The following is a 23,711-nucleotide window of genomic DNA, read 5'->3' as shown; positions in this document are numbered from 1 at the left end:
TGGTTTAATCAGTCACTGTAAAACAGCAGTCTTGCTCATGCTTCATTTTGTGGGCTGCTCGCCGCTTTGCCCTTCTCCTCTGCTGCATTGTGCTCCCTAAATGTGTGATCAGCATTAATACACAAAGCAGTTGCTTTATAGGGGCACTGATCTGACGTATTTATATTTTTAAGCCGGTGAATTTGCTGTGCACCTTTAATTCTAACAGCAAGTGGCATTGATTACCAATTTCTGAAAGTACAGAAATTTCCCACATACCAGTAGTCCACCAGCATCTCTTGCATCTTCCCATTCTTTGCGTTAGCCTAGTTGAATGTTACAGCCAAACCTGATGTTGCTTCTTGCACAGCAGACATGTTGGGAATAGAGCAGGAAGGCTTGGATTTAAAAAAAATATTCTCATTGTTCCATCTATGATCTAATTCAAGTTGGATTGAAAATCGTGCTAGGCAACTTCCAATCTATATTACTTAGTACTAGACTTGGCTGTGTACACTCATGGAGTAGGCCATTGTAGGATGTTAAGAGTGGCTAGGAGCTGTAAGTTGAACTGTAAAAGGCAGCTGCTTAACTCTTTTGCTCAATTTCACTCAGCTAAAATTAAAAATTTCACTAGATCCGAGAAAGCATAACTTTGGGTGAAATCAGTGGATATTTAGTAACCATAAAGGCAGTTGCCACAGTAGGAACACTACAAATCGGTGTTTAAACGTATTTTATTGGCAGTTGCAGCACAAATAGCGTTTTCCAACCACAGTTAACAATATATTCATTTTCTGATCATGAACAAAGGTCTCTTTCATGAAACACAGCTTTGTGTTTTATCAAATGAATTTACGTAGTTTAGTAAGCTTCAGTGCTATGGAGGCCATTCATTTTGAAAATTACACTGAAGACGTTTTTTGTATTTACAGTGCTCGCTGTCAATAGAATGCATTTTTAAAAGCAGCGAGTGGAAGTCTACCCTAATTATGATTGAATTTTTATCTGGTGAACAAGTACACACAAAGGGGCTCTTTTCACTTGGGGTAGGAAAGATTCAGGGAAATCTAATGGTTGTTTCAAAAACTGACATTTTTAAGATGGTAAATAAGATTGTTTCTACTGATGGGTGAATCAGTAATGAAAGCCCAGATGTTGCTGAAAGGATGAAAGCAGCAGTTTAAAAATTGTTTAATTCAGTAATTAGGAGTGAATTGCTTTGTCACAGATATCTGTGCTAACATCCCTTTTTAAAAAAAGGATTTGGATAAATAGCTGAAGAGAAGGAATATAAAAACATGCAAGAAATCTTGAATGGAGCTCCAATCGAAGAGCCGGCAATCATATGGGTGTGTGAGATTGAACTGTTAATTGTTTAAATTTTATGCAAGTTACTTGAACTAACCACTAGCTCGTGTTTGTGATGCTGTAAACCATTTTGGTGCAATAAATTTCACCTTCATTTAATTTGCATGCAACCTTTCATGGTGAGTAATCTTAATTGGTAAACAAAGTTCAGTTGCAGTCTTTCCACACCTGTTTCATAATACAGGTATTTTCATCCAAATGATACGTTGGGAAAGGTTAATAAGGTGTAGCTCCTCCCTTGTGAAATTAAGAATAGTGTGATTTAAAACTGTTTGGAACCATAGCGTTGATAATAAAATAGGAGTCAGTGCAACTTAAGATCACAGCATTCTGCTCATGTTTTACAGCAGGAAAGCTTTTGGGATCATTGGGTGTAAAACCGATCTGTCCCAACTGAGACTACACTTATTTTCCCTGAATTGACACATTTCAAGACCAATGTTACCTCCCTTTACATGGATTGTTAAGCTCACAATTTCACCACTATTTAAGTGAACATTTTAATAAAACAGTAAACAAAAACTCAAATGTATGCAGAATTCAACATTAGCCCAATTTATTCTTACTCTTGAGATTTTTAGGAGAGTACTTCTGTTTTGCTTATGGCATGTCACATGCTAATACTATTAAGCCATAATCCTCACCTTTTAATATAAAATGTCACTTGACAGTATTTCCAGGTCATGTTAAATGCCCAACCTGAATTGCCCATATGGAACTATGCAACATCCCACTCATTATACTGGCAGCTGTAGTGTGCTGGTGCATCTTTAACAATGGTGCAATTGGGTAGCACTTACTACTATATCCTGGTTGGATACTTATTGAATGAGAGCCAGGATGGAGCTTTGTGCACAGATTTTCATAAAACTTTACACACTCACTTCAGGCTGCCAGTGAATTTTTTAATGATTGAAGCAGATATTGCCCTTTTAACTCGTTGCAGTCATTAAAAATGGGAAGTAATTGTATCAGGCCCCTGATGGGTTTTGATACATGGCATTTGGTCACAGACCAGCCGTTATCTTGTTGAATGGCAGAATAGGCTCAAAGGGATGAAGAGCCTACTGTTGTTCCAATGTTCCTATGATACTGTTTGGTGCCAATTATACTGTAGATCTTCCAATTTGTGTCCTTGGGGTTATGCAGGAATGTTTTACAAATAGTCTCCTACAAGTGGCTATCGGGGATTGTGGTTGATGGAAGATTCAATTTCCTGGCCAGTATTGGATCCCCTTGGTGTTTAATCTAAATATGTTTAAAATCTCCAGGGAAGCATTAAAAACAAATTGAATAGTGTCAATTGACAAAATGCGGATTCTCTAAAATTATTATAGATTTTTTTAAAAATAGATATTAATTGAGAAAATTAAACCACAAATGAGCTGAGTTAGTGACAGTTTGTGTTCGGGCTTTGGTCAATCAAGCAAACTGAAATTTCACACTTGCATATTTTTGACTGGACATCTTATGAATTATGGAGACAGAGTCCACAGAGGTGGGAATACTGGAGATGAAGACAAATGTTAAGGAAAGAATATTATATTAACATACAATAAGTCTAACAACTTTGCAAAGAACCGCCTTTACAGTGCAGCTGCTGCCAGTGACAGCCACAGCTCAGTGATAAATCTATAAAGGAGGCAGTGCATTTGGAGAGATGGCTTTGGCTGGGCCTCCAAAACGAATAGCAAACTATTATCAAATATAAGTAATGCCAGGAGAAAAAAATTGGTTGCTACCTCGCTTCTTCACCCTTTCCAGAGTTCCATGGAACCCAGTTTGGGAACATCTGACCTAATTCATCAGTTGTCAATTTGGCACAAAAATGATTTTGTAATGTAGAGGTGGCACAGTGATATCCTGGATTTGGCATATAATGACAACGAGCTCACTTTAAAAAAAAATAGATTAAGATTTTTAGTACAGATACGCTACTCCCATGGAATCCTCTTGATTTAAAATGGATCAGGGTACCAGATTACTGACCTCATTCCCCCAATAGATTGTGGTCACAGAATACATTGTATTCTTGCTAGATTATGATGAGCAATCAGCTGCAAATTGTAAAATTATTTGTATTTGCAGTATACGGCATGTAGGTTTTAAAGCACAATTTTTGACCAAGAGACTCGATCTGTATTCAGTGCACCAATTGTTTTCACTTTCTGCACAGTTTGTCATTTGTCAATCTTGCCCTTTACACTGATCCCCTTGAGTATCTTTTGAAGCAGCATGAATGGGGCTGAGCAGATCAGCAGTTTAAAGGAGTTATATTTGATACTGAGTTAAACAGATGAATTAAATGCTCAATTAGATCCCTGGGTTACATTCAGTTATCATGCTGCACTTGGTGGTGGCACTAAAATTGGTTCTGACATTCCTGAGCCAGGAAGAAGAAAAAATGTATACTTTGTGTACCGCATTGATATCCAGTGACTTTCTGGTAGCAAGTGTATGGACAGGACAGTATGGACAGGATTGTGATTGGCTATGGTTGCCTAAACGTCTAATCTGCCTAGACTTGTCCTTGAAGTATACTTAGGCAAGATACCTGAGGGATGCTGGTGCTTTGGAACAATACCCCAGCATTAACTAGTGACTTCAGATGAGGGAACAATTGATTGGAAGGGAAAGAACGACCTCAAAGCCATTGAATATTGATGATTCTAGCGAAGAACCTGCTTTCAGTTGTAACTAGAGACTCATAATTTTATAAGCAACTCCTAGCGAATTCTAACAATACATTAGAAATCCCACCCATAGGATTACTTGTGATTTCTGTGGAATATTACAAAATAGATAAACTGCTAAGGAAAGTTCTAGAAGGATAGCACGATGGTTAGCACTGCTATCTCTCAGCTCCAGGGACCTGGGTTCAATTACCCGCTTGGGTCACTGTCTGTGCGGAGTCTGCACGTTCTCCCCGTGTCTGCGTTGGTTTCCTCCATCTCCTGGTGCTCCAGTTTCCTCCCACCGTCCGAAAGACGTGCTGGTTAGTGCATTGGACATGTTAAATTCCCCTCAGTGTACCCAAACAGGCACCGGAGTGTGGCGACTGAGGGATTTTCACTAACTTCATTGCATTGTTAATGTATGCCTACCTGTGACACTAATAAACTTGTATATTAAAATAAGTGTGCCAAATTTGCAATTTACTGTAGCTTTAAGCGTGCCAAAGATAGCACCTTGGGCAATTACGCTGTGTTGTGGAAAGCTAATTTTCAAGAAGGTGTGCAAATTCCATCTTCGCAAGCATTTATGCTTTACTGAGTTGGAATGTGAAAGTGCAATTTTATGTTGCTGGATAGCTTAAAACACTTTGGTGGAGCTTAAATATTGGATTATGTAAAAATAAATTCTATTAAATCTGCATCTGGAAGCAATTCCTTCTAAGTGTGTGTCGAAGGGTAAAATGAGTTCTAAGTCTTGTATTTAGCTTTCTTTTAATGTACTAATCTGCTTTGCTATTTAAACATAATTTGATAGCAGACATGTGGGAACATGTTCCATAGCATTTCAAATAATTGCTATTTGTTTCCCCCACCTGATTGTAGGAATGGGGTAATTCTTGCCTTGACCACAGTTAGAGCCATTTGCACAGCAAGTACGTGGCATAATACTGTCATTACTTGGCAACATTTTCAACACAACCAAAGAAATGGCAATGATGCGAATCAGTTGCGTGATGGAGCTGAATAATAATTAATAAACATTAAGTCAGTGAAATTATCTAACTTATAAACATTGTGTGACTGGAGGGGCGGAGGGAGGTTAAACTTCTCTTTCGAGTGTCCTCGGCACTTGCTATTCAGTGGCAAATCTGTATGCAGCATTTTAAAATCGATTAACAAACAAATAGAACCTATTAAACTAAACCTACAGAACATGACATTTTCAAGATGGTGCTGGTGTAATTAAAATTTCTGTCCTTTCTACTTGGAATTCAAAAGGCTACAGAACAGAAGTGCCCATTTTACATTATAAACACAGTTAACAATTGCTTTGTTTAAGCAAAGAATATAGATAGATTTTACACCATGCTCAGTTACATATTATATCAATTACCATGTTCAATACGCCATAACTGAAGATTGTTTTTTCAAAATGCTCGAGAATGAACTAGGAATCTCAGGTTATTATCACTGATCGTACAGGAGTAATCCTGTGTTTGTGATCAGAATCTGCTGCAATATGAATCCATTGCATCATTTCATTGTTAAGCAATTGTAACCACTAAAGCAATTGGATTGTCCACAACAGGAGCAATGGTATCTACGCAAATACTTCTCGCATAGTTTAAGTATGCAGTGCAGGCTGATCTGTAACCCTTGCACAGCATTATCATTAGTGAATTCCATTCAATGCTACAAATGAGAGATCATTCATATGTAATGTGGCCATATTATCATGGTCTGTTTTGAGAAAATGAGAAAGGCTATAACATTTTTCTGTTTGAGTCACAAGTTGCATTGATATAGTTATTTTTTAACATTAAAGAAATCCCCACGGGCCCTCAAAATGGATTTTGAACTTGTATTGAAATAACCTTCCAGAATTATAACATTCCTCGCAACCAGGGTGTGCTCCACATGAGCCGCCTCTTATTCTCCTTGATCTAACCTGATCAACAAATCTTTCTAATAAGTAAGTCATATACTTATTTGGTTTCCCCATAAATGCATTTATGGTATTGCCTCTTTTCCTTGTAGTAGGAAGATCCACATCCTAATTACTCTTTGGGTAAATATATTTCTAATGGATTTTACATTCAATACAATTAGCTATACTCTTAAATGTAAGATGCTCTTTCAGAGAGTTGATGCAGACCTGATGGGCTAAATGGCCACCTTCTGCACTGTAGGGATTTTATGGTTCTGTGGGTCACCCTTCGGCCTTTCCTTTTCAAGAGAAAAGACACCGCCTGCTCATCCTTTCCTGATTTGGCCTCGTTGACTTTTCTCAAGGGTATTTGTAGAAATTAAACTGATACTCTAACTGGCTTCCATTCCAATAAATTGAGACAAACAATAAAAGTTTAAAACTAGAATCAGTCAGAAAGATAAGGATATGTAGGGGCAAACATTTCTGCAAAAACTTATGGATCTTTGTTTTGTGCGGTGGGTGACTTCACTCTAGAGGCTGGACATAAGAATGAGGTTTGACTGTCACAAAGGCCAGTCTATCTTTAGTAGAAGAGCTGAATGGACCTTATCATTATCAACTTCTCTTTCTTAGTAACTGACTTGAAATTATGCAAACTTTAAATTGTAACTATTTCCCATCTGTTTCTGACTGAAAGACATCAGTATGTTTTTTTATCTTTCTGGCTGATTCTAGTTTTAAACTTTTATTGTTTGTCTCAATTTATTGGAATGGAAGCCAGTTAGAGTATCAGTTTAATTTCTAAAAATACCCTTGAGAAAAGTCAACATGAAGTCAAATCGGGAAAGGATGAGCAGGCTATGTCTATTCTGTTGAAAAGGGAAGGCTTTGAAGGATGACCCATTGAACCATAAAATCCTTACAGTGCAGAAGAAAGCCATTTGGCCCATCAGGTCTGCGCCAACTCTCAAAGAGCATTTTACGCAGCCCCCACACCCTATCCCGTGACTCCACATTACCATGGCCAATCCACCTAACCTACACATCTTTGGACATCTTTTGGATTTAGTGGAGGACTTTATAATTGCAAAAGGTTTTGATGGAGTAGGCACGATTTCCACTTTTGGGGAAGAGCAAAACTAAAGGTCATCAATACATGAGAGTCAGCAAGAAATCAAATAGGGAATTCAGAAGAAACTACTTTAACCAATAGATGGTGCGAATCATAGAATCCCTGCAGTGCAAAGAATGCCATTCGGCCCATCAAATCTGCAACTCTCCAAAAGAGCATTTGAGTATGAATGCCAGCATGGACTGATTTGGCCACGTGGCCTGTTGCTGTGCTGTATTTTCTATATCTGCATTGTCTGCTCACCATTAAGACTTGAGATGAATTTCAGCCACATGAAATAATAAAGAAATAACTCAGTAACTTTTCATGGAGAAAATCCGTTTAAATGGAAAAGCCCCTGGTTGCCACTCGTATAGTAGGGCTGGAGCTTCAAAAAGCCAGACAACTGCACTTCAAAAGAAGTAAATTCTCATGATGAGTGTCGTTGGCTGGGCACGTATTCATTGCACCTCTCAGGAGCAGGCATTGGTGAGCCATTTTGGATTAAAACACCACCATGTTCAAGGTTGGAACTGCACTGCTGTTCAGTAGTTCACGGCAAACAGTATATCATTGCATGGCTGACTGTTTTTAGCTTGCTCAAATAGATGCACCAACAGACCACTCCTAATAATTCATATTTTTGCAATAAAAATTTTAACTACTGCTTATTAAAATTAAGCAACGTAAACACTAAGATGAAAATGTAATGCAAAGAAATTAATTTTGGGTGTGGTTTTGAATTAAGAGCAATAAAATGCTTTCAATGATAGCATGGAAGAATCATTTTTTGAACCTGTCTCTAAAATGCTTAAAAGGCTATTGTGGATAATGAGTACATCAGAGAGGAGAATGGAATCATAATGAAAGCTATCAATCAAATTAATTCCCTCCATTGCAGTGCAGTGCCAGTAACGTGGCAGTTCTCTTCACATCTGGGACCTTGGTTCAAATTTCATTTAGACAGATGGGATGAAAGTTTCTTTGGCAGCTGTTAAAGGTTCTGAGTGAAATTTGCTGCGTTCTGCATTTGAATCTGCATGGGAAATTTCCTTTGTGGAACCTTAGCTGATAGTGAGAGAAAACTGATATCTTAATGGTACGAAGGAAGACGTTTGTTTGAGATTGGAGATTAGGCACCCTGTTGGGGTAAGAGAGATATAACATTGCCTCATCTTTAGCCCAAACTTTTAGCTGACCTCAGTGCAAAAGGTAGTAGAAATTGTGACATTCTCTCGATTTTTGAGGAACACAAAGTTAAGCAGGAAATCTAAAAGGAAGGAAATGTGTTCAAACCAGAATAATTAAGTGAATCCCGTACCTTCGAGTAAAAGAACCTAAATGTATGCTAAGCAGCAATTTTATGAAATTGGTTTGGTTAGCTATGCACACATAGCAGAAATCTGGAACCTTTATTATGGGGGGACAAAAAGCACAAATTCTTAACTTGTGACCAGAAGAATTGTTCCTCGGATACCCACATGCGTGTTGCAAGTAGTGTCATTAAATTAAACTTTTCACAAACATCAGCTATGTTTAGTCTGTAGCACTCATGTTCTTTGATGCAGAAAACTGTTCCAAGTCCTATGGCAGATAAGATCACATAAGCGCAGCAGTGAGGGTGTGCTGCATTTTCAGAGATGCTGTTTTTCGGAGATGACACTAAACCTACGTGCAAAGATGTATGTGAGCGATCTGATGACACTGTTCAAACATGAACAGCGTATGCCTAAACAAGCATTCTTCTTTTCACCAAAAAAAAAACCGTGAAATAAGCAAAATACTGCTGATGCTGGAATCTGAAACAAAAGCAAAACTCAGCAGGTCTGGCAGCATCTGTGGGAGAGAAAACAGTTAATGTTTCGAGTCCGCTTGACTCTTTTTTCCTTCTCTTTAAGTTCTGATAATGTGTTGGATACTATGCAGTAGCTGGGAGAGATTGCAACAAGAAGTAGCTGTTCATTTGCTGTTTGTGGAATCTTTCTGTGAAAATTGGCTGCAGCATTTGCTTATGAGTAACTCCATTTCAAAAGTAACCTATTGGAATGTACTTTTGGAAGTGCCATAATTTAAAAGTTGTCATAGAAATGCAAGTTCTTTCTGCTCTTTCTGTATGAAAAACCTAGCCAATTTTTGAACCTGAACAGATATTAACTTTCACTTGTCCCATGATCTATTGTGTTCTGAGAGTAACGGAACTTTTCTTTCAAGAATATGGTGTTCCATTGTTGAGAGGGGGAAAAGCTGAACTCAGCCCCCATGGCTTTCTTCCTCTAAGCCTTAAGTAATTGTTTTGGTTTTGTTGGATTGTATTTTAAGGTTTGACAGTGGAGCTGAGACCCATTTTCCTGCCCCTTTTCTTGTTTTTTTACATGGATCGTAAACACAAAATTTAAGTTTCTGCAGCAGAGGTCAATCTCCATAAGGCAGAGTTTCCATTTTGCAAGTCCCCTCCCTTCTCTTTTGTCTCTGCTTTCTGGCCCTGACTTGTGGAAGCAGAATTGAATCAGTGATGTGAGTATTCAAATGACACATTCTTGAATTTGATCAGTACAATTTTTGTTTGATGGATGGCACTTAGCAAGGCCAGGGAGACAAATCATGGGCTTCTGCTTCTCTTGTTTCTGGGCTGATGATTGTGCACCACCACACCCCTCCACCTTTTAACCCTGTTGAGCAATTTTGTGATGTGCCCCGGATCTTATATAATAGAATAGTGCAGTTCAGAAAGAAGCCATTCAGTCAACTGAAATTTGCAACTGTTCTTTCGAACAGAAATCCAGTGAGTCTTACCGCACCTCGTCCCAACCTGTTCTTTCCCTATTTTCTCTCCATTTATTTATCTAATTTATTTTTGAACGCTAATTTGAATCTATATCCCCCACAATATCAGGGAGGGAATGCATTCCAAATCCTAACCACTCTTTGAGTAAAAGATTTTCCTCGTGTCACCTCTGGTTCTTTTGTCAATCAACTTGAATGAAGTTAAATCATGGCTGTCTGATTATCAATCCTTCAGCCTTTGGAAACAGTCTCTATTTAGTCTATCTGAACCCTTCAAAATTTCATTCAGACCATCAAACCCCCTTGGGTTTCTCAGCTCAAAAGAGACCAGCCACAGCTTCTCTGTAACCCCTCATTCCTGAAGCCATTCTGGCAATCCCTTCTGAAGTTCAGAAGAGATTGCTGGAATGGCTTCAGGAATGAGAAATTAGAGTCCGGTGGCACAGTGGTTAGCACTGCTGCTTCACGGCGCCAGGGACCCAGGTTCAATTCCGACCTTGAGTGACTGTCTGTGTGGAGTTTGCATGTTCTTCCCGTGTCTGCGTGGGTTTCTTCCCACACTCCAAACGTGTGCAAGTTAGGTGGATAAGCCATGCTAAATTTGTCCCTTAGTGTCAGGGGGACTAGCAGGGTAAATACGTGGGTAAAGGGGATAGGGCCTGGGTGGGATATTGTTGGTGCAGGCTCAATGGGCCGAATGGCCGCCTCCTGACAATAGGGATTCTTTAAAAAAAATTATATCTTTCCAGTGCCCAGAATTGGGCACAGGGTCACGGTGAGGTCAAAATATTTTATATAGGTTCAGCAAAACCTCATAGCTTTTGTACTCTTAAGGCTCTTTTATAAAGCCCATGAAAGCACAGCTTTCATTATGATACACTTTACAACCACAGCTTTCAGACAATTGCGCACAACTTGGTCATTTATATCATGCAAACAATTTCGCTTTTTTGAACCTGGCCCTATGCAATGTCCAGACCGCAACACCCAACAGACACAAGCAACATGGAAAATACTCCCATGTACAAGTGAGAATATCTTAAACTCACAATAATGTATTTGATTGGCGCAAGTCTCCTCATTTCAGTTCCAAATTTTAAAAGTGGCAAAAAATCTTCATGCATCTTCTGCCCAGGCCCTTCTCAGTGGTAGAGGTTGCAGGTTTGGATGGTGTTGTCTAAGGAACCTTGGTGAGTTGTCGCTATGTGTTTTGTAGATGATGTATGCTGTTGCCGCTGTGGTGATGGTGGTGAAGGAGGTGGATGTTGAATTTGATGGATGGGGTACCAATCAAGTAGGTTGCTTTTTCCTGGATGGTGTCGAGCTTCTTGAATGTTTTGGAGCTGCACTCATCCAGGCAATTGGAGAGTATTCCATTTGACTTGTGCCTTATAGATGGTGGACACGCTTTGGGGAGTCAAGAGATGAGCTATATGCCACAGAATTCCCAGCTTCTGACCTGCTCGCATAGTCTCTATTTATATGGCTGATCCAGTTCAGTTTCTAGTCAACAGTAACCCCCAAGGATGTTGACAGTGAGGGCTTCAGTCATGGTAATGCCATTATATGCCAGGGGTGGTTGATTGGGTGTTGTTGTGTTAGAGATGGTAGATACTGGCACTTAGGTGGCGCAATTGTTAATACTTAGTGCCAGCCTGAATATTGTTCAGGTCTTGTCTCAAATGGGCACAGATTGCCTTAGTATTTCAGGAGTCATGAATGGTGTTGAACATTGTATGATTATCAGAGAACATCCGCATATCTGACCTTATGTTGGAGGGAAGGTAATTGATAAAGTAGGTGAAGAAGATTGGGCCTAAGACAGTACCCTGTGGGACTTCTATAGTCAAGTCCTGGTACTGAGATGATTGACCTCCAACAACCACAGTGATTATCCTTTGTGAGAGATGTGACTCCAACTTTGACATTCCCCTTGGTTTCCATTTACTTCAGTATTGCTTGGGCTCCCTAATGCCACACTCAGTCAAATGTGGCTGAGTTCAACTTTTCTGTCCATTTGGACTGAGGCAGTAATGAGGTCAGAAGCTGAGTTGCAGTGGTGGAACCCAAACTGAGGCAGCTTGTTTTTGAGTAAGTGCTGTTTGATAGCGTTGTTGATGACTCCTAACATCACTTTGTGCATGATTGCAAGTAGACTGATGAGGCGGTATTGGCTGGGTTAAAATTGGCCTGCTTTAGTGGACAGGAAACACTTGGGCAGCTTTCCACATTGCTGGGTAGATGTCAGTGTTGAAGCTGTGCTGAAAGAACTTGGCTAAAGGCGCAGCTACTGCTGGAGCACAAGTCTGCTGCTGCTGATGGTCCTCAGCACCTCATGGATGCTTAATCCTGAGTTGCCAGATCTGTTTGAAATCTATTCCATTTAGCATTGTGGTAGTGCCACTCAACATAATGAGTATCCTCAATGTGCAGATGGGACTTTGTCTCCACAAAGACTGTGCGATGGTCACTCCTACCAATATTGTTATGAACAAGGTAGATTGGTGATGACAAGATCAAGTAGTTCTTCCTCCTTGTTAGTTCATCAGCTGGAGGGGGGATGGTAGTAAGTAGGAGGCTTCCTTGCCCTTTTTTGACTTGATGCCATGAGATGTCATGGGGTCCTAAGTCGATGTTGAGAACTCCAAGGCAATTCCCTTCTGACTGTATATAACTGTGCTGCTATCTATACTGGGTCTCACCTGTCAGTAGGTAGTGATGGGATCTGGTACATTGTCTATTAAGTTATAATTCTGAGAATGATTATCAGGCTGTTGCTTGACTAGTCTGGAACAACTCTGCCAATTTTGGCACAAACCCTCAGATGTTAGTAATTTCGATAAGGCTAGATTTGCTGTGTTACTAGTCCCTAGGTTGATGCTTGGTGACCCATCCAGTTTCCTTTCTCCTTGTGAAATTTACAGCGGTTAGATGCAATTGAATGGCTTGATCTATTTTAGAGGACAGTTAAAGTCAACTGCATTTCTATTCCTGTAAATCCAGTTGGAGGTGGCAAAGCAACTTTTACCTACTCACTTCTGCATCACTGGCCCAAGGGCAGTGCTGCATCTTGTTCATCTGAGCTGCTAATTGTGAGCTCTGATCACAGCACGAAGACTGACCAAGGCCTGGGGAGAGAAGGTGCACTAGTATTGTTCTGCCTGTCAGTTAGATCTCCCGGGAGTTGGGCAATTAGGACACTACCCTGTTGACTTGGCCAGGTTTCAGAGTTAGTGCAGCTTGTGGATATGGTCATGTGTCTCTGGGGCATTGAGGTGGTCGTTTCAGAGGGGGATCATGCTGTCTTAGCCTGCTTCCCCCAAGACATGGGCCCCAGTAACTAGCACTTTTTGCATCTCCCTCTCCCATGCCCTGGTTACTAAGGTCCGTTTTGTTTGTAAATGAGCTTCTCTAGCTTGTTGAACTGTGTCCAAGCCAATACTTGTTTCTCAACCTAAATTACTGGGAAAAAATGCTGGATTATCTGGTAATGGATTTTGTTGCTGTTTGTGGAAACTTGTACACAAATGGGCTGTTGTTTGCTACATGTCAACTGTGACCACCCTTCAAAAAGTTCTTATTTGGCTTTAAAATGCAATTGGATGTCCTGTGATTGTGAAGAGTGCTATATAAGTGCAAGTTTATTTTTTTACAGTTGAGGGAAGCAACTTCAATTATACAGCTGAATCTAAATCATAGCTGCTCTGGGACTGTAGCTTTTACCAATTTTGAGCTTGACTTGAAACCTAAACTCTGCTTCCCTCTCCACAGATACTGCCAGTCCTGCTGAATGTTTCCAGCACTTTGCTATTTTTAGATTTCCAGCATCTGCTGTATTTTGCTTTTACCAATACCAAATTAAATTTCTGGTATTAACGTTTGTTCTGTTCGTCCAGGGCCAGTATAAACAGAACACGACTGGCCCTGGGTCAGATATGAACATTTGAAGGTGATTTGCTTGTGGCTATCTGGTATATTGTCGTAAGCCAAGGCTTAATCGTTTGAATATGTGGTGAAAAGATGATCTCCTTGGTGTCAAGATAGTATTGGTATATTGCCTATTTACCAAAGCGGTGGGTTTTGGTGCCTGTAATGTTAAGCTACGTACGGTGTTAGCGTTTATATAACCATCAAGTTGATTTTCGATTGTAGTTTGGAAAAGGGAAAGAGCTGCATTTGCAGTTCTCCTATTAAAGGGGAGGAAGTAAAGAAGCAGAACCGTTTTTCTTTTTAATAGTTACACCTATGTAGAACCTTTTATCTTTCAATCACTTTGAAGCATATCATGCACAGTGAAACCTAAAGCAGTGTCGAGAGCTTCAAGCTTCTAGGTGTCCAGATCACCTACAACCTGTCCTGGTCTCCCCACGCAGACGCTATAGATAAGAGAGCCCACCAACGTCTCTACTTTCTTAGAAGACTAAGGAAATTTGGCATGTCAGCTACGACTCTCTCCAACTTTTACAGATGCACCATGGAAAGCATTCTTTCTGGTTGTATCACGGCTTGGTATGGCTCTTGCTCTGCCCAAGATCGCAAGAAATTACAAAAGGTCGCGAATGTAGCCCAATCCATCACGCAAACCAGCCTCACACATTGACTCTGTCTACACTTCCTGCTGCCTTGGAAAAGCAGTCAGCATAATTAAGGACCCCACGCACCCGGACATACTATCTTCCACCACCTTCCGTCGGGAGAAAGATACAAAAGTCTGAGGTCACGTACCAACAGACTCAAGAACAGCCTCTTCCCTGCTGCCATCAGACTTTTGAATGGACCTACCTTGTATTAATTTGATCTTTCTCTACACCCTAGCCATGACTGTAACACTACATTCTACACACTCCTTTCCTTCGCCATGAATGGTATGCTTTGCCTGTATAGCGCGCAAAAAGGTAATACTTTTCATTGTATGCTAATACACGTGATAAATCAAATCAAAGGTTCATAGAGGAGCCATTATCACAGAATCTTTACAGTGCAGAAGGTGGCCATTCAGCCGTACTTTGGCAGTATGTATTGAAGGGGGTGGGGGGCGGGGGGCAGGCAGTGATAGTTGGGTAGGAAGGAGACACTGGGAATTCCTCTGCATGTCACTGAATAGTGCAGGTTGTCTTCGTCCACCTCATCACAATAGGTCTGCGTGATTTCGGATTGAAAGGTGAATGAGACATGCCAAATCTGATCCGAAATTTAATTGCATTTCCACGCAAAATAGTTGTTGAAAATTATTTTTTGTTATGGGGAAATGAGCCAGTTTCTCTCTCATTCTGCATTTAATGTGCGCTCACCCCAGTGTTTTAATTAATTACTCAAGCTTGCTACAAGACCATCTTCGAAGTTGCTGGACTCTTAAGAGCAGCTTCTGTCAAATTTCAGGTTAGCTCTATTTGTCCCAGGCTCAAGGATTAATTATGTCTAATTTATATTGATGTTCTCAGTACAAACTGCTACCACTAAGTCTGTTGTTTGGTTTGGAGATTACAGATTTGCTTAGTTAGAAATCGGAGAATGGTCGTTCAAGGGCGAGTGGAGTTTTTGATAATAAAAACATGTTTAACATTTTGACCTGGACTGAATTTCTGCAAATGTTTGCAGCCCCCATGTGGCAAATAATTGAAATTGCAGTTGACTTCAGGAATGCAGTAACAGATCTGAGGTTTGTAACTCCCCGAAAAGCTAAAGCCATGAACATGATATACACTTATACGATTATTTTAGATTTAAATTGAATACCAAAGGCTAAACCCATAATGAGATGAGACTTAAACAATGAGGAGCAAAATCAACTGACAGCTTGGCTGAAATCAAGCTCTTGACTTGGTTGCTAGGATGTGTGAAGGTGGGTGGCTTAGCCAGTTATTTATTTTCTCTCCTCTTCATTCCACCACCACTCAATGGCTGATATGAAAACTTCAATGCATTATGCTGTTTTCCTCCAATAAATTGCAGTAATGAGAACCCCTTTAAAGACCTTGTTGAAATTCAGGACATGCTATAAAATTGTGTCCCGCAGTTGCATTGCAATTTTCTTTCTCCTGATGTACATTTGAGACCTAAAGCAATTCTATCATTTTTTACCAGCATCATCTGTTCTAAAGATATTCCATTTCTTGCAGCTGTGATAAATTTTAGGAATTCAGTTTGTACTTGTAGTTCTACCTTCTGGTCTCTGCTGCGGTGCCTGTGCTGATAATTAGCAGTTTGTCCAGCGAATTGAACTGAGTTGTTTTGTAGTTGAAATTCCATCAAAGAGTAGAAAGTCACCGTTTATATTCATTACACGGGATTTCCTGGGAAGTTAATGCTGCAAATTGACCTGCTGTCACAATGGGAGACCAGTGGTGACTTGGGCAGCATGGCCTCTCACCAGATCCTACTATCCAACCTTAAACCAGATGGTAGAGATGGTGGTTATGATTTTCCTAAATTCCCCAGATTCCCGAGCAATCTGAGGATTGAAAGATACTTAACATTAAACTGCTACACTGCTATTCAAGAAAGGAGAGCCACAGGCCTCCAGATCCAGCGCAGGAATGTGAAATTAGACTGGGTAACTGGACTGGCATATGATGGGCAGAATGACCGCCCCAATCATAAATTTTCTGTGGAAGAGAGAAAATGGGGATCTACATGCCAATTAGCCTGGCATCACTTGTCAGGAAAGTGCTGGGATCTGTTATTTAACAATGCATTTAGGAAATTAAAGTATGATCAGACAAAATCAACATGGCTTTTGCAAAAGGAAATAATTGACAAATTTATTGGGATTTTTTGCAAATATAATTAGTCAGGTGGATAAAGGGAAGCTAATAAATGCTACTTGGATTTCCAAAAGTCATTCAACAAAGGTGTCAAATGAAAGGTTTATAGGCAAGATAAAGGCTCGTGGAGTTGGAGATAATATATTAGCATGGATGGGTGATTGGTCAATAGACAGGTAGCCATGATGTGGAGATGCTGGTGTTGGACTGGGGTAAGCACAATAAGAAGTCTCGCAACACCAGGTTAAAGTCCAACAGGTTTATTTGGTAAATAAACCAACAGACAGGTAGCAGAGTAGGGGTTAAACGGTGCATTTTCATGTTGGCAGGCTGTAACTAGTGGGAATGCAGCAAGGATCAGTGCTGTGGCCTTAGCTATTTCAATCTATATGAATGACTTGGGTGAGGAAACCCAGTGTAATGTAAGCAAATTTGCTGATGATATAAAGCTGGTGGGAATGTAAGCCATAAGGAGAGCACAAAGATTGTAAAGAGATCTCGCCAGGTCAAGTGATTTAAGCAGCAATTTGGCAGCTGGAGTATAATGTGGAGAAGTGTAAAGTTGTTCACTTCAGTCATAAGAATTTAAAAAAAGAATATTTATTTAAAAAGGTGTGAAACTTGTATGTTCATGGGTGGGTTTGTGCAAGGAGTACAAAGTTAGTATGCAGATACAGCAAGAAATTAGTATGGGGAAGGGTATGTTGGCCTTTATTGCCAAGGGGCTGGAGTACATGTGAAAGGGAGTACGTGCTACAATTGTATAGGTCTGAGACCATATCTGGAGTACTGTACACCATTTTAATTTCTGTATTTAAGAAGGATATGCCTTAAATTGATAGGGAGGCATGGGGCATTAGAGGCAGACAAGATCCTGGGATGAGAAAGTTGTTCTATGATGAGAGATAACGTACAAGATTCTGAAAGGGCTTGACAGGGTAGACACTGAAAGGTTGTTTCCTCTGGATGGGGAATCTAGAATACAGAGCATAGTCTCAAAATAAAGAGATGATCGTTTGGGACCAAAATGGAGAGAAGGTTCTTCATTCAGTTGTGAATCTTCGGAATCTCTACAGTGGAGGGTTATGGATGCTCCATGGCTGAGATAGAGCATTTTTTTTTCTTGAAATCAAAAGATCATTCTGAAAGCAGAGCAAGCTTGAGGGACTTTATGGTCTACTTCTCTTGGTTCTTATGTAGTCCTGTTTGGAAGGGAGTTCCAAGTCTTTGACCCAGCATTGACAAAGGCAATATGTTGCTAATTCAGGAAGGTGTGCTACTTGGAGGGGGACTTGCAAGTGGAAGCCGCTGCCCGTGTTTTCCCAAGTAGCAGAGATTGCAGATTTGTGAAGCGCTGGCCAAGAAAACTTTGGCAGGTTGCTGCAGTGTATTTTGTAGATGGTACAAATTGCTGCCATGGTGCAGCACAAGTGGAAAGAATGTTAAAGTGATGGATAGGATGCCAATCAAGCTGACAGCTTTATCTTGAATGGTACCAAGCTTCTTAATGTTGTTAGAGTTGCACTCAGAATCACACTGCTGAACTGTACCTTGTAAGAAGTCGCACAACACCAGGTTAAAGTCCAACAGGTTTATTTGGTAGCAAAAGCCACTAGCTTTCGGAGTGCTGCTCCTTGTGGACTTTAACCTGGTGTTGTGAGACTTGCTGTGTTTACCCCAGTCCAACGCTGGCATCTCCACATCATCTGTACCTTGTAGACAGTGGAAAAGTTTTGTCACTTGCTGCAGTGTGCCCAGCTTTTGCTTGTTCCTGTAGTCAGTGTTTATAAGACTCATCCAGTTAATTTTCTAGTCAATGGTGATGCCCAAGGTGGTGTTGGTGAGAGATTCAATGATGATACTCATTGACCTTATTCGATTAATTGTTCAGTTGTACACCAATATTCCTGACCAGATGTGGCAGGACTGTAGTGCTTCGATTTGCTCCATTTCTTGTGGGATTGCTTAGCTCTGCTTACAGCATACTGTTTCCAATGATTGTCATGCATGAAATCCTGTAAATTGCTCTTCCTGTAAACTTATTTCAGTAGCTCAGCAAAGATTACATTTTTATTTTTACCTTGTTTAAAAACAGCAACTCCTTAATTGAAATAGCATGTATCCACTAATTGCATATTGTAATTTGCACAGATCCTGGTTGGGCGTCAATTAACCGTGGAGTGCTAGTTTGTGATGAATGCTGCAGTGTTCATCGCAGCCTTGGTCGACACATTTCGATGGTGAAACATCTTCGGCACAGTTCATGGTCTCCAACTCTCTTACATGTGAGTAACGTGTGAATGCGGGAGTTATCTCAGCTATTCTTACCTGTAGAGTAAAGATAGTTTCAGAGGGTGTATTTTCTTGAGCTAACCTACTTTTAATTTCCCTTGGATGAAAGGATCACGTGAATTTAGGATAGTGCAATTGAAAGCTAAAAGGTGTCCTTTAGATATTTGTAGATGTATAAAGAGAACAAAATCTTATGGTTCCAATCACATTGATATGCTTGGGTATGAATGATAGGACAAATTAATGTTGGTAATTTCCCTTCACTGCTGAGATCAAAGATTTGTTGAAGTTAGAGCAGCATTCACGAAGCAATGGTCGGGTAGTGTCCCCATTGGAATTGGTAAATTTGCTAAAGACCAGCCAAGGGACAGAATGACAGACGTGTAAAGTGGGTGGCCATGTTCCACTTTCTTGAATGGGCAATGAAATATGGTACATAGAAGTAGCTTATTAAGCAGAAACAGGCAAACGTTTTGACTGTACAAGAGCTCAAAAGTCTTTTTGCCTCGCTTTGCATTTTATTTGTGTTATTGGTTCTTGAATTACTGGTCACATACCCCTTGTTAAGGAGCAGACATTTTTTGGCTTTTCTGTAGTACAGAAAGAACAGTTAGAACTGCAGACAGTTGCAGCTTTTATCTATTCAAACTCAGGTTTTTTTTAGATGCAGTTGAAATTGTAATTTTATTCTATATAAAGTGTTCAGAAATCTAAATACTAAGGGAAAAAGAAAAATACCTATTTTCTGTTTAAGCTTGAACATGTAAGTACTAGGTATCCATATTAGACTCTCTTTAGCCCAGAAAACAAATGACATTCTATCACGCTCCTGACTCGTGCCTTGTAGACAGTGTCATAATGTCAAAGTTGAAAAATGCTCTATTCTGGAGTATTCAGTTTCATTTTTCTTGTTATGGAATCTCATTTGGGCTAAATCTCCCTGTCATGCTGACCAGCATTGAATGGCCTGTGGGCGTCCTTTGTCTAGATGCATATGTGGAGAATGTCCCATTAGGTGGCTTTGAGGCTTGCCAGAGCAATTTGGCTGCTGCTGTGATTTTTCCGGCTACAGTATTTCTCCTTCCTTTTCATGTAATCTGCAAGCTTTTTAATTGCTACTTTGTTCTGGCTCCAGTGTGCATTAGGAGTGGAGCAGATCTTGTAATGTGGAAATTATTATATTTCCATATATTATGCTCCATCAAATGAGACTAATTGTGTGGATAATGCCAAAGATCTGTGCTGCATTGCAAATGGTGCTTCGGGGACACACCCACGCATTTCCTTTACAAGTAGGAGGAGTTTAAAAATATTATAGGAAAGGAGTCGATAATTAAATAATTTACCACTTTGCTAAACTTTCCAATCCTGTTCTCCAGGACAGCAGTTATAAGTTAAGGATTTATAGAACTTCAACAGCAATATCACACCTTTTAACGTACCGAAATGTCCCAAGCTTTAAAACAAAATAAGTCACTGAGCCGCCTGAGTATTATTGGGGCAGATGACCAAAAGTTGGGTCAAAGAGGTAGGTTTTGAGGAGTGTCTTGAAGGAAAGCAAGGTAGTGAGGCTGAGAAGGAGTTCCAAAGTTAAGGACCTAGGCAGCTGAAGGCATGGCCACCAATAGTAGAGTAATTAAAATTGGGAAAGCTGAAGAGACCAGAATTAGAGGAGCACAGATATCTCCGATAATATTTTTGGCAGATTTTAAAAACTTTTTTTGTTCTAGATGTTTTTGGAGAACTCAGTATTTTTCTGTATGAAATAGGTACATGGTCTGTGAATGTATTGTGTAGAGAAGTGAAATAAGCTGGTTAAATGCATGGTATTGGGGTTGAGCTCAGTTGGCTGAACAGCTGGTTAGCGATGCAAACTGAAACCAACAGCACAGGTTCAATTCCCTTACTGGCTGAGGTTATTCATGAAGATCTGCCTTCTCAACCTCGCCCCTCGCCTGAGGTACGGAGTTTAACCTCAGGTTAAATCACCGGCAGTCGCAGCCTATGATCATCTGGGATTATGGCAACTTTGCCTTTTATTGCTAGTAAAATAAGTCTTGCTAAAGGCACAATAATTTTGGAAATGACATATATACACAACCTGCTGTGTTTATGGGAAGCTGGATTTTTACTATGATATTTTGAATTCAAAGCTGTAAATGGAAATATGCTACTAACACAATAGCATGTTTGCTGCTTCAGAGGTTACTGATAATTAACCAAAAGTAATGGTGGTTGGACCCCAAGTATCTAGTTGTTCCAGGAGAGCAAAAAAGGATGCCCATACTCGTTAGGTAAAAGGCTGGTGATAGACTTCTGTATTTTCATTGATGTCTAATGCATTGACCTTTTGACTAAATGATTGTTCATTCTCCAGGAGCTTGTTCCTGTAGTATTCTAATTATATTTTCAATCAATCTGGTTAGGCTCCTGAGTTCTGCAGCACTTGACCTCTTCATATATATACTTTAATCAGGATCTTGGAGAAGGATCATTTTATTTTGTTGCTTCAGTCCCTGCAGGTTCAAGACCACAAGACTGTGTCTTTATGTTGTTGTGAATGGTATTCTATACTTAATTATTAGGTTAATTCATACATTCATTGTTGAGAGCCCAGTGGTCAGTTATAAATTTGGTTTATAGTTTTCAATGAATGAAATGTTGAACACCCAAGTCTCTCCTTTTCTTCCCTTTCAGTCCAGTGATTGAGTAGAGATATGAATTTGCAAGTACAATTTCCCCTGTTGCTCCTCTGGGTTGCAACATGTTGGTAAATCAACAGTTGTTGCCGACATTACTTTTAATTGTAATTTCCTTTCTTGGTCTTTTCAGTTGTATTTTTTAGTTGTTCATGGGATATGACTGTAACTGGCAAAACCAACATTAGTTGTCCCATTTCTAATTGCCCTGGAGAAGATTATGGTGAGCTGCCATCCTGAACTGCTCTGATTCATGTGAAATTGATACATGCACAGGGAGTTTTTAGGTTTTTGACTCCCAATGAAGGAACAGTGAAATATCTCCACATCAGGATGACATGTGACTTAAGAGAAACTTGCAGGTGGTTGATAGGGTGCCAATCAGGGCTATTTTGTCCTGGATTCTGTTAAGCTTCTGGAGTGTTGTTGGAACAATGCTTATCCAGTCAAGTGGAAAGTATTCCATCACACTCCTGACTTGTGCTTTGTACAGAATGTGCAGGCTTTGGGAAGTCCAGGTGCGAGATACTCACCACTGTCTTCCCAGCTTCTGACCTGCTTTCAGTATTTATTTTGCTGGTTCAGTTAAATTTCTAGTCAGTGCTGTTGGTGAGTTATTCAGTATTGCTAATGCTATGAATGTCAAGGGAAGATGTGTTGGAGGCGATGGTCATTGCCTGGCAATTGAATGACATGCATGCTATGATGCACATTATTTTAAAAAGCAATAATGGATATTATAGGAAACCTGTTTGTATTGGATTGTAAACTGGAGAGATATGAACTTCCACTCAATTAAATCTTAAGTATTCACTCAAATACATATAAATATTTTGAGGCTTGTTTTATTAGCTGTAGTTAAGTAACTAGTTTTTGGAAAAATAACCTGCTTTGAAGTTGGCATTCTGCAACATCAGTGGGAGGAAAATGATAAGTGAATTGAATGCTGATGAAAAACTCATTTGTCAGACATTTTGAGTAATTTTGCATTCTCCTGTTTTAAATAAGGATTTGAAAGTTATTTTTCTGGGGGTTAGATATTGCTTTTTGATTTTTGTTCATGATTACTGGGTAGCAACTTGAATTATCAAAGAGAATAGTTTTCTTTCTTCCTTCATTCTCTGACAGTGATCATGTTTATTCCAAGTTGAAGTGTTGACTGTATAAGAGATTCAACGTGTAAAAAGGCTGTCCTTAATTTTTGTGTCGAATTTATTGATGGATTATAGAAAGTTTAAAACAGAGATTAAAGTAGACTGGGAGAGAACGAGAGGGAGTTGCAGACTGAAAGATTGGTCTAAAAAAAAAAGAATAATAATGTAATGTCATGGACAGATGCATGTGAGGCATACGGTTGAAGAGTGGTGGTTAGCACTCAGCTCCAGGGACCCGGGTTCGATTCCCAGCTTGGGTCACTGTCTGTGGAGTTTGCACGTTCTTCCTGTGTCTGCGTGGGTTTCCTCCCACAGTCTGAAAGACATGCTGGTGAGGTGCATTGACCCGAACAGGTGCCGTAATGTGGCAACTAGGGGAATTTCACAGTAACTTCATTGCAGTGTTAATGTAAGCCTTACTTGTGACTAATAAAAATAAACTTTAAACTCATAGGATAATCAATTTATTTTTCTCCTAAAGGAGTTGGCCTGTTATAGAATAAGGTTGCACAGGACCCTCTGCAGGAATATTTTGTAACACTGTCCCTCCTAGGATTGTAGAGAGAGGAAGAATAAATGCCAGAAGGCCAGTGGTAGCACTGCTCTTGAATTCAAAATTGACTTGTTGTAGAAGTAGTCATGTAAAATTTAAATGATCTGCTTTGAATGATGTATGATGATAAAATAATAAATAGTCCTTCACTATTCTGGAATCCCATATAAGGAAGACAAATTAACTCAAGTAAATCATTAGCTGAGATGTTTCTTGATTGTGCAGATTTATTCTGTTGTTTGGGTTCATTAAAGGTGTTTTTACATTATTGATTGTTCATTGTAACAAGAACATTGCATCAGCAGAAATGGAAATGCTTTCAGAACAAAAAAAAACTCCACTCCTCACAGCATCTAGGACTTAATTTGTCCAGTGTTTTGAGCATGTGGATCAGATGTG

The 23,711-nt window shown here is 39.8% G+C and overlaps 1 protein-coding gene across 7 annotated transcripts in view; it reads left to right on the top strand.

Moving 5' to 3' along the window:
* git1 (G protein-coupled receptor kinase interacting ArfGAP 1) overlaps positions 1–23,711 on the top strand; it is a 194,429-nt gene that overhangs the window by 54,926 nt on the left and 115,792 nt on the right. For all 7 annotated transcript variants that reach the window (XM_078224851.1, XM_078224850.1, XM_078224852.1 and 4 more), the window contains exon 2: positions 18,766–18,899. In XM_078224851.1, the coding sequence (XP_078080977.1) occupies positions 18,766–18,899 (134 nt within the window). The remainder of the gene's footprint in view (positions 1–18,765; positions 18,900–23,711) is intronic.

The sequence above is a fragment of the Mustelus asterias genome, chromosome 12 (assembly GCF_964213995.1).
Source record: "Mustelus asterias chromosome 12, sMusAst1.hap1.1, whole genome shotgun sequence".
NCBI classification, from domain to species: domain Eukaryota; kingdom Metazoa; phylum Chordata; class Chondrichthyes; order Carcharhiniformes; family Triakidae; genus Mustelus; species Mustelus asterias.
This window is presented reverse-complemented; position numbering and strand designations above follow the sequence as displayed.